At 45.9% G+C, this 12225-nt stretch overlaps 1 protein-coding gene across 1 annotated transcript in view; it reads left to right on the top strand.

The window, feature by feature from the left end:
- The first annotated feature begins 4867 nt into the window (after positions 1–4867).
- The window catches only part of LOC148522894 (anthrax toxin receptor 1-like), a 135351-nt gene continuing 127993 nt past the window's right edge, over positions 4868–12225 (top strand). Inside the window, exon 1 of the mRNA XM_088473487.1 lies at positions 4868–5011. Coding sequence (XP_088329613.1) covers positions 4893–5011 — 119 coding nt within the window. The 5' untranslated portion in view covers positions 4868–4892. The remainder of the gene's footprint in view (positions 5012–12225) is intronic.

Raw genomic sequence — 12225 nt, 5'->3', positions numbered from 1 at the left:
CATCGCCACCAGCGCTGGCGGCGATGCGTGTGTTATGCACAGCCTGAGCCCGCCTCCTGGCGCTATTGGGCAAGTGCTCAGGGGGAGGGAACGGGCTCAGGCATGCAGCACAGGACCGGCGCTGGAAGCCTAGCGCCGGTCCTGTGTAAATGTGTAGCGCTGACCGCACTCATTGCGGTCGGCGCTACACTGGCTAACTAGGGCGGGCGGGCCGGTCCAACGGCGCCCAGAGCACGCACCCCGCTCGCCCTGCCCTAGTTACGCCACTGGGTTAACAGTGACAAAAATGGTTTCTAGCCACAACAGCACATACTAAGTTCCAATATAGCAGGGCTGAATTACAGAGTCCCCAGAGTCCAGTGATGTGCGGTGAGGTCAATACACACACACACATATATATATATATATATGCAATTACCGCAGTTTTAGTCAGTGCTGCACATGCGCTGCTTCTCTGAATAGATTACTGATACAGCTGCGGTAAGGTAGGAAAAGGCAGGGAAAAGTATATGTTTTAATAAAAGCTGTCATCGCAAAAATGCCAACTTTTCGGAATAGATACTTGTGGCATCCTTGCCTATTTCCTTTTTTCTCTTCCCGGGAGAAGCCCGGGTAAGAGAAGCAGGAGGGTGGCGATGGGGGGTGGGACCTGACGATTTGTGTTATTAAGCCCCGTCCCCTCATGGTAAATTGCCGCGATTGGCTCAAATTTAAATAGGGGGCGTGCCAAATGACGCGATTCATGAAGAGTCGCGTAATTAAACCCCGCCCCCTACACAGAGACCCGCGACCGCCGCGGAAATGCTCCCCATTCTGCCCACTTCACTAGGAAGTGGGCAGAAATGCGGGAGAAATGCCTACTCTACCGAGGGTGCGGGGGGTTACCCGAAAAATCGTGAGCCTCTTGCAAATTCTGGGAGGGTAGGCATATATGACTTACGGAGAGGTGGAATGATGAATTCCTCCAGTAATTAGGTTTAACTCCATGCAAGTTCTAAACCTAATTACCTCCAGAGATTGTTTAGTAATGATAAATAGGCCCAATATGTTTAGCCTTGTGTCAAAGTAGTGGTATAGGTAAAAGAGTGGAGCATTCTGTCTCTGCTGTTCCCTGTTATACAAAGTAGTGAACATTAAGCGGTTTATTCATCATCATATTTTCACCTGCTTATGTAGAGCCATTTATCAAAATGCTGCTTACATTTCTCTCCCGGAATGGACCGCTGTCCCCACACACTAGTATGGGGACAGAAATGAATCAAGCTCTGAAAATACAATATTTTCAGAACTTGACTGCGGGAGCATTCGCCATCTTCAGATGTCCTTTGCTCCTGCTCGCAGTGCACACCCCGCTCCTTCCCTATGAGAAGGAGTCCCGGGTTGCAAAGAGGGATCCATAATGAATAGACCTCTATATGAGAGAGCAGACACAATGGCTCTCAGAAAATATATAGAAGCAGCCTCTGCTGTTAGGGTGCTCCAACGTCTCTGTCTGCTCTGTTGCTACTGCAGCTGAGGACAGCAAAACAAGGGGACCACCAAACAGAGTGCTGCTGAGGAAGTACCTGTGAAACGAAGACCCAGAGAGACAATGGGGACTAAGCTTTGGATGGAGATAAACTGAATGAAGATAAAGTACCAGCCAATCAGCTCCTAACTGCCATCTCACAGGCTGTATTTGAAAATGACAGGAGCTGGTTGGTTGGTAGTTTATCTCCATTCACTTTATCTCCGTCCAAGGCTTAGTAAATAGACCCCAATGTGAGTAGGTGTAGGGCAGTGGCGTAAGTTCATCCCAGACGCCCGGAGGCAAGTTATAATTTGGTGCCCCCTCCCCCCCCCCACATCACAGCCACTGATACTGTAATGTATCTATTTGCATGCAGCAGGCTATAGAAAGATGAAGGCAGCAGCTGATGGTGTGACATGGAGCTCTCCACTAGTATATGATGGCTTCTCAGATGCCGGGAAGGGGTGCCATGTATTGGGCGGCCGTGACGGTACACTCCAGGTCATACTTGCCAACTCTCCCTCATTGTCAGGGAGACTCCCTGAAATAGCAGCAATCTCCCTGTCTCCCTGAAGAGTCTACCATTCTCCCTCATTTCACCTTACCCCCATTATGACACTGTTATATAAAAGAAAAATCAGAGATATATACATTCAAATGGGATCATTAGTATAATTTCCCTGCATTGGGTATAAGGCACAGTGATCCCTATGGCTACATGCGTTTTCTGAGAAGTATCAGTGTGTTTTCATCAACAAGTAGATCTTACTAACCGCTTTGGGGCTCATTTACATGTGGATGTAACTCAATTTTATGACATGCCCCTTCAGATGTAGCAGTACACGCCCACTGTACCGCCACACTCATAGGTGCTGCTTTCACAATCTCCCTGAAATGCTTTTTCAAAAGTAGGCAAGTATGCTCCAGGTACATATTTACAGCCCTAAGTGGGGTGAATATGTTGTGGACAATGGAAGAGGTGCCCCTTCAGAGATGGAGCCCGGCGGCAAGCGCCTCCATTGTCTCCCATAGTTCTGCCCCTGGTGTAGTGGATGAACTGTGCACAGAGTGACCTACAAGAACACTGGACGGCCGTTTCGCCAATAGTTAGATTGCGTAATCCGGAAGTGTTGACAAGTATGCTTTACATATTGGTTCCTGTCATGAAAAAGACGTCTTTAGAAATATATATTTTTTTTAATGATCATATTGCTGGTATATGGAGTGCGCTACTGCGTTTTCCTCCATGATGCTCCTTTACATGAAGCATCTGATCCTTTTCCAAGATGGTTGCCATTTTTTAGCATGTGCTGTGCCATTTGGATTATTATGTTTGAACGCCACAGTCATATGCTCCGTGGGGGACCCTGCATAATCCTGTGATCCTGCCTACATTCATGACCGGCTGGTCCACTGTATCTCCTGTATACATAACTGTGAGTATGGCTGTCCTGAAACTGTGCACTACAGTAAATACAAGGTCCTGGTTAAATTTATCCTGTCTACCAAACTTCTTTTCTCTAGTGACTATTATTTAATAACACCAATTTAATGTATAGCATGAAATAGTACACACATTATTAACACATATTTCCCAGAGGGAATTATATTTTGTACTGCCAGTGCCCACTACTCTCTGGCCCTCATTCAGAGTCGATCGCTAGATACAAGCGATCACTCTGAATGAGGGCGACCGCTTGTGGTGTGAAGTGTGGCCTCCTGGTCGCTAGCTAAGCTATGGGTTACCACCCACAGCTCTAGCGAGCGACCAGGTTGATGGTCGCGATGATCAGGACCATCGCGACCATCGGGGCTTGCGACGAGATCCTAAGGTTGGGTCTCGGTAAGCGCAAGCCCCAGGGAGCTTCCTGCTCTGATCGAGCAGGAAGCTCCCCACTGACATCATTGCTGATGTCAGTGGGGCCACCCCCAAACAGCAAGCGTTCCGTCGGGAATGCCTCCGTTTGGCCGGCCACCCCCCCTGCCCGCCTCCCAAATGGGGCGAGCTGTCAATCACCATCGACAGCTTGCCCCCTTTGGTGCGAGACCCGTAGCGACGGTGCGCCTGTCGTTAGGCGGGTCTCGCGCATGCGCACGTTGGACCCGGCTCCGACGTGCGCATGCCCAGTGGGCAAACATCGACCCGGTTGCGAGCGCTCAGCGCTCGCGACCGGGTCTGAATAAGGCCCTCTGTCCTGAATATATGCTTGTTAGCTTATACATACATAACATTACATACATATATACATACATACAAATATGTTAGATTCCCTGTTGAACATATAAAAAAATTTCTCTGGCAATCACCAGAATATTTTCTGCTTCATAGTCTAAAGCTGGGTACACACGTAAAGATTTTCTGTAGAACCATCCAACTAGTTGATTGGTTGGAATGAAAATCTGGTAACGTATGGGAGTAAATGATGATCAGCAAAATGCCAGAAAACAGATGAAAATGGACGTCAGACAAGTTTGTTAAATGTTTGATCTAAACAATTTGTTCAAACAACAGTTTTTGTCCATTTTCCAGCATTTAGGAGCAAATTTGCTTTCATCCCTTACCAGATTTTCATTACAACCAATCAACTAGTTGGATGGTTGGACAGAAAATCTTTACTTGTGTATGCAGCTTAAGTGGTACTTAACTGTATATTTACTAAAGTGAGAGTTTTTAGAAGTGGAGATGTTGCCTGTAGCAACCAATCAGATTCTGCAGTACCTAACATTTAACTAGCACCTTCTAGAAGATAATAGCTAGAATCTGATTGGTTTTGATGGGCAACATCTCCACTTCTAAAAACTCTCACTTTAGTAAATATACCAAGAGTTAGGGTGGCACAGCAGCACAGCGGTTAGCATTGCTGCTCCCCTGTGCTTAGTCTCTGGGTTCTAGTCCAACCGGGCCCTGACTGTGTACTGTATATGCTTTTCCCATGTTTGCTCCCACAGTCCGAGAACACACTGGTAAGTTTGTGTCTGTGTGGTAGAGCATTTAGACTGCCAGATCCAATAAGGCAGGGACTGGTGTGAATTTAGCATTCTCTATAAAGCGCTGTATAATAGGATAATAATATTGTGGCTACTATATTTAATAACGTTCCCTGCCTACAATAAAGTTCTATTTGTTTTTCATTATTTCCCCATAGGCAAGTGTCCTAAGCTGCAAAGCACTCCTGTGTATCTCTGTCTCTTTGTAGTGAATGAGTTAATATCCTCTCCTCCCTCTGGGGTTTGGGCAGCATAGACATTCCTCTCCTCCTCCCTTACATCCTCTTCCTCCACCATCCCTCCTTCCCACCCCTGCCTGCTGCCCCCTCTCCTCCTCCTCCTCCTCCTCTCTCCCTCAGTCCTGGATGAGGAGACACAGGGAAACTGCTGGGCTATGAAGACAAGGATCCTGCTAGCCTTTGTGGCCCTCCTGCCCCTCTTGTGCCAGGCCCAGGAGAATGAGGAGCAGAGATCCTGCGATGGGGCATTTGATCTGTACTTCATCATTGACAAGTGAGTAGCAGAGAGTGAGTGTGAGGGGAAGGCGTACAAGCAGCCAGACACAGCAACAAAGCCAGAGCTTGCAAGACATGGGATGAGAGTATGAGAAAGTCTGACAAAGTGTATGAGCACTGGCTCCAGCTGTAGGCAGAATAATTCCCTTACAGGAAATGAACATAACAACCAATAAACACGTGTCATTCACAATCTTACAGTTTTATTGCCCATAGCATCTGTATACTCATTATACAGACCAATTGCATATGATCAAGTTTGCCCCATGCACTATATATATATATATATATATATATATATATATATGTATATATATATACAAACCATCCAAACAAATGTGCTTGTCCTTTCTCTTCATCAACAGCTACATGTGGCTAAGCTGTTCCTGTAAGAAATTTCTTACTGGCACTTCATTTTTAAAGTGGCGGCCGCTGAGGAGGAATCCAAGTTACAGCAGTGTGATAGAAATATATAGTGAGATATAGAGTGGGCTACAGGAGACCTATGAAGCCTAGAGAGGGACCAGTGACGATACAGAGATAGTAGTGATGATGGGCTAATATAGCAGAGGTATAATCATATGAGACATGTAGCATAGATAGAACTAATGGAACAGCCAGAGGGGGTGGGGAGCAATCACCAAGTCAAAACACAGAATAGAGAGAGCTACAGTGAGTATACTGATTGGCGACAGCGTTAATGTTGACTTAGCAACTATTTCCCAGATAGATATGTTACTCAAATGTGTGATATAAGAGTAAAAAGTAATCCAGAAGTGCAGAATCTGGTCATTACTGAGGTATATGCATAAGTAACAGTAACCACCCAAGAAAGATCTCAGGAGAATTCCATTATGTACAGTATTGTAGCCCGTGATGCATAATAGAGGAAACATTATTCAGTAGGAGTGAGCGCAGGCAGACAGATGTTAGACACAGACAGACTGTCAACAGTCAGGCCTGCCCCTAAGCGCCTGTAAGGCAGAACCTACAGTAAGTAGCACAGGGGTTGGGGTCTTATAAGCTTTGTTGTTTGCAGTAATTTGTAAGAAGGTGACAAAACGTCAGACAAAGTAGAACTGTGAGTTGGGAAGCGTATTATTACTTATAAGTACAGGCGTTCACTTAGTAAGAACTGAATGCACGTGAAAGGCGACACTACTGAGGAAATAAAGTTATTTTGACAATACTGGGGCTTGTCTTGGCTATGCGATGTGTGACAAAACTGTAATGTATTTATTATGAACCAGCGATGGACGCTTTAACCCGCATAATGCCAGTGTGGTCTGCAGTGAGCCCGGCTGTGGAATCCACGTTGTGTTGGTCTTGGGACAGACTGCATAAAACTTTCTTTGTTAGATTCCTGCTTTAGTGACCTGGTGCTGCGTCAGCAACTATGCTGCTGTGTGTATCTGTGTCCACCCCAGCCTCTAACACACACCACAGGAGGCAACTAGCGCTGTGTGTATCTGTGTCCACCCCAGCCTCTAACACACACCACAGGAAGCAACTAGCGCTGTGTGTATCTGTGTCCACCCCAGCCTCTAACACACACCACAGGAGGCAACTAGCGCTGTATGTGTCTGTGTCCACCCCAGCCTCTAACACACACCACAGGAGGCAACTAGCGCTGTGTGTATCTGTGTCCACCCCAGCCTCTAACACACACCACAGGAGGCAACTAGCGCTGTGTGTATCTGTGTCCACCCCAGCCTCTAACACACACCACAGGAGGCAACTAGCGCTGTGTGTATCTGTGTCCACCCCAGCCTCTAACACACACCACAGGAGGCAACTAGCGCTGTGTGTATCTGTGTCCACCCCAGGCTCTAACACACACCACAGGAGGCAACTAGCGCTGTAGACTTTCCCACAGCAACTTTACTTCTCCATAAATGAATCTGTTTGTTTTACATATAAGTCTGTTTGGCGGTTTTGCTATTAAAATTGATTGAAGTTGAGCATAAGCAGGAACAAGTCTCAAATGCTTGTTTATTGAGGTTTTTATGAAATATAAAAAGTTGATAAACTTATGAAGGTGTTTTATGTTTAATACTGCTTGTGCTTATTCCTATTCTTGCACGTATTGCAGCTAATACGGCTTTTCCACCAAAGTCCAGCCAAGGATACTAAACACGGGTTTCAAGCTGTGTCACAGCAGCTTGAACCCTGTTTTCACCGCAGGATGGGCCCGGGATATTGCCGGGGCTTACCACTGCCGGTACTTGGAGATTACATCATCACCAAGCCCCGGGAAATGTGCCTGTTCCTATGCTGTGAACGGGACACGGGGCAGATGACCCAGGATACCCGTTTCCACTGAGCCTTACCCGGATCTTATCCGCGTAAAACCCTGCTCAAGACCCGGGTCAGTCGAGCCTATTCCACTGAGCCGTGATGCAGGTTGACAGGGCAATAACCCAGGTTTTAGCGGCAGAGCAGTAACTAGAGTTTTTGGTGCCCTGTGCCAGAAAGAGCATTGGCGTCCCCCTCGTTTTTAAAAGGGACATAATACACCCAAAAAAGGGCAATGGCCTCCTGAGGAAGGGCCAGGGAAGAGATAGGGCAGCCAGGAGATGCTGGGGATAAAAGAAGAGGAAGCTACAAGTGAAAATGAGGAAATTTGACAGGCCCAAACAGCACCCCCTGCCCTGTGGTGCCCTGTGCCATGGCACCGGCCGCACTACCCTAGTTATGGCCCTGTTTAGCGGCAGTGGATAAGGGGTATTAGTGAAACATTCCATGTGGGGGTTATGTAATGGGGTCCAAGGTTTCAGAGGCAGCACAATTCTGGCGATCTCGGCTGCAGATTTAAGGCCTGATTCAGAGGCGGGCGCAATGTTGATGTTGCACGCAGTGGAGCGTTTTTTAGCTACTGTGCATGCATCAAAGCTGCACTCTGCACGCGCGGCAATGGATTAGCAGCATAAGTGAGAGTCAGCGTTTGTTGGGGGTAATGGGAGGGTGGTTAGAAAAATGCAGATGTATCAGGACCATTTTCTGGTGTGCTCTAGTGAACTTCTGTGAATTCGTTTGCAGCTGCAGAGGCCCCGTTGTCTTAGTAGTGCCGCTCTGCCTGAGAAAGCATAGGCTTTTATACATAAGCGGCGGATGCAAGACGCCAGAGATGGGCGTATTAATGATACCAGGTAACTCATTAGCATAATTTCGCAAGTCCACTGTGTACGAAATTGCAGATGCGACGGTATTTGCTTCCATCTCTGAATCAGGCCCTTAAAGTGGCAATTACTTAAATGGCAAAATCAGGCTAGCTTTACCATTTAAATTATTGGCGCTTTAAATCTACAGCTGACATTGCCAGAATCACGATGCTTCTGAAAACTCAGACCCTATTACATAGCCCCCCCGTTATGTTCCAACAAGATTTCAAGCTTAAAGCGTTATTACAGTATGTATCATTGTCTTGGGAGTTCGTGCCTGGATCTTGTTCATTTAAATGGAATGATCCAGATGCATACGCCCTCAACTTACACAGGCCAAGGATGCTGCTAATTTTGTGTCTTTGTTTACATCCTGATATGAAATACAGCGCTTCCTTCCTGTATGCTGTACAATGTACTTCACAGGGCTCTGTAAGTCACTGCAAATATAGGGGTATATGATATCTTAAAGAATGTATTTTGGGGGAGGGGTGTGTCAATGACACCACTCAGGGAATAATACAATACTTTTAGAAACGGGTTTATAACTATGGTAGTTTCCTTTTCACATTTTGAACAAAATATATTTATAACTTAAATCCTCTTGTTGCTCTTTTGGTTCAAATGCTTCCTTTCGGGGATGTTATTGTATAGACTGGAATGGGAATACAGTATCCCTACTTATGTAGCAGTCTATGGTAATTTGGGACCTAATTATTAATGTCTGCATTTTTGCCACGTTACTGTTATCACCGCCAATCGCAGTAAGAACAGATTAATTAACTTGGCTATTTGTCATTGATATCCTGCCAGGACAGTGCATTTGTTAGGAGGCAAATACTTTCCCCCATTAAAATCTCCTTCACTATTGCTTATCTCAACAGTGAAGGAGGTATTTGTATTGGGTGCACACATGCCAGGCATACAATGCAAAAATGTAGCCTATAGACTACAATGGCTAATCTGAAGATGGCGTCAGATGATGTGGCCAATCTCCGAAAATTAAGCTTTTTGGATCTTCATAAATAGTTCCAGACCACAGGCCTCATTGTGTATAATGGGGACAACTTTATACTGAGTAGGTGTCTGAAGATTACTACTCATAGTGGCCCTAGGTTCCATCCTGTCAATGTGTAGAGCTAAATACATTAAGAGTCACAGCTTAGGTGCCAGAAATTAGCAGTTTGCTTTTACTGAAAAACACACCCAAACTTTTGGGTTCCGAGTGAACCAGAGTCCTGGCTCGGATCACATTTGGGGTTTCCGAGTAGAACAGAGTCCTGGCTCGAGGCTTCCCGTAAGTTCGGAACTCGAATCTAAAAAACTGTTCTCGGATTTTGGATTGCATGTAAATAAGGTTCAAATTACATGATTAAAGCTGTTTTTATCAATTTTAAAGAAATTGCAAAACCAAATAAAAAAACACTTGAGGGTAGTTTTGCCAAAACAAAAGTAAATACTCTGTTCTACTCCAAACCCCAAACCCGACACTACTGGCCAACCACTTGTTTGTTCCTATGACTACCAATTTAGCAAGCTTATGGTAGCCCATAGCCGGGAACTATTCACCATCTGGAAGATGATGAGGGAGGATGGCAGAGCAGATGGTGGATGTAGGTGAAGTTGACCCTTTTACACTTTGGCTAATGTTGACACTTCCCAACTCATCACTAATTAACGCTTTCAGGGAGAACTCACCATGTGCTTTTTCCATAGAAGCAGGAACAACTATGAAACCATCTCAAATAATTTTGTTGTAAATTTTTAAATACGATTTTAATATCACCCCTTTTTCCACTCAATGTAGATCTATGTAATCTAAAGGGAAATTCTATTTCTCAACAATGCATATCTGTGGTCCAATTAGGGGCGTTTCTAGAGAGGAGGGGGCCCGTGTGCAGTCTCCGACATGGGCCCCCTCCTCTCCGCCCGGCAGCGCACTGAGCTGTGCGCGGCCAGCGCCGGAGTTATAGACTCTGGGCACTAGAGTGTGCCCAGAGTCTATAGTGTATGCACAAGTCACCGGGAAAATGGCCACGGCGGCCATTTTCCCTGTACTGCGCATGCGCAAACGATGGGAAAATGGCAGTCGTTTTACAGCACCGAACTCCCGCGCTGACGTGGAACTCCGGAGAGGTAAGTAATATTATGGGTGGAGTGTGTCCGGTGTGGGGCCACCCTAGACCCAGGGGCCCGTGTTCCCCGCACACCCTGCACCCATTATAGATACGCCACTGGGTCCAACTTTGTATTTGTGAACCCTCTCTAAGGTGTGCAAACATTATGGGCCTGATGCAGACTTGTCAGGAAATCAGATGTACGTGTTCCCGGGCTGCGTGCGCAGAACCAAAAGCGTATACTGCAGTGCGTTCACCTCCAATCAGTATGCTTGGTTTGGTACAATCAATATCATGAGCGAGCATTTGCACTAGCACTATACTAGAAGCCAAGGATACGTGTGAAAACATATTCACGCTTACGTTCAAGTTTGCATATCCTTTGTTAAGTCCCTACGCCCTCAATTAATTTATCTTACATGAGAAAGCTCTGTTATCGTTGCAACCTAGTTGCGGCTCTTCAGTCATAAGTGAAGATGCATTAAAATACGGATCACTCTGCATTGCATGTAGTTAAATAGACTTAGTTATGGTGCATGCTCAGTGCGTAAACACACCAGCAGGCATCATGGGCTTATCTATAATGTGTGCAGGATGTGCGGTGCACACAGGCCCACAACGCACACCCTGAACCCATGGACAATAATTACCTGTACGTCGGCACCACAGAAATCACTGGAAAAATGGAGTGGGTGCCATTTTCCCGGAGATCTGCACATGCACAGTAGAGTGATCACTGAGAAAATGGTGTGGGCACCATGTTTCCGTAGGTCAGCACATGCGCAGTAAACTCTGGCACAATGCCAGAATCTAATATGCTTTTGCGCTGGCAAGATAGAGGAGGGGGAGTGGGCGTCCGGAGACTGCACCCTCCTCTGTTAACTCACCCCTGACAATTTAAACTCTTTACCATTTCACATGTCTTTTAGCGCTGCACAAACCTGAAACGTATCTCACAGTTCCATAAAAGATTTCTTCAAAATATTTTTTTATTGAACCCAATGCACATCCCGCCATATAAGATTGAGAATACAAATGAACACCTAAATTAATTTACAGCATAAAAGTGTTTTTTGTGCACGACAGTCTTTCCTCACCGCCCCCCTTCCTGTCCACTTTTTTCCTAACCGCTATCTCTTAAGCATTCCGAGGGTTACTGGCTCTCCCATGCAATGCGGGCTTCCGTAGTGAATATTGAAGTTTTCTCATGCGTCTGCCCACTTTTACCACAGGGAGCTGAACTCTCTGCTGTTACATTTCAGGACACCAGTTGAAGAGGGATATTGTGTGCTTCTTAAAAAAAAAAAAAAAACCTTGGATTCACAAATTCCCAAGTCATTCTGACAATACTATCTTGCTTCCATTTCCTCTGTCCCGATGTTAAAGAGCGATTTGTAAATAATAGTAAGCCCTTTCATCTAGCTTATCTGGCAGCCAAACATTAAAATTAGTACTGGATAATGATCCTTCCGCAGGATCACCTACGGAAACCTTGTTACGACTTTTACTTCCTCTACATAGTCAAGTTTGATCGTCTTCTCGGTGCTCCGCCAGGGCCGTTTCCAACCCCGTAAAGAAGTGTGCAAGTGTTGTTTTGTTTTACTATATTAACAGCTAAAATGAGGTCTTTCTGTGTCTGATGAAAACTGACAAATAGGGAGGGAGTGGCATGTAATGTACAGTACTTGCACATGGTAACGTGATCCAGCTGTGGACTGTCTCCTCACTGCCTAATGCTTGGTCTCTGCTGTTTGAATCTAGGGCCTGATTCAGACCCGCTCGCTAGGCTGCATTCGCACGTAGCCTGCCTATGTTTGCAATGTGCGCATATGTATAAGGCGCAGTGCGCGTACTAGTCCATGCGATCGTGTAGGGCTCACACGCTGCACATGGCCGCCTCGCTACAATGTGTGACAGGACGAGCATATTTGTGG

The sequence above is a fragment of the Taudactylus pleione genome, unplaced genomic scaffold (assembly GCF_031769625.1).
Source record: "Taudactylus pleione unplaced genomic scaffold, aTauple2 ptg000136l, whole genome shotgun sequence".
NCBI classification, from domain to species: Eukaryota; Metazoa; Chordata; class Amphibia; order Anura; family Myobatrachidae; genus Taudactylus; species Taudactylus pleione.
Note: the sequence above shows the minus strand (reverse complement) of the source record. Positions and strands in the feature narration are given on the sequence as shown.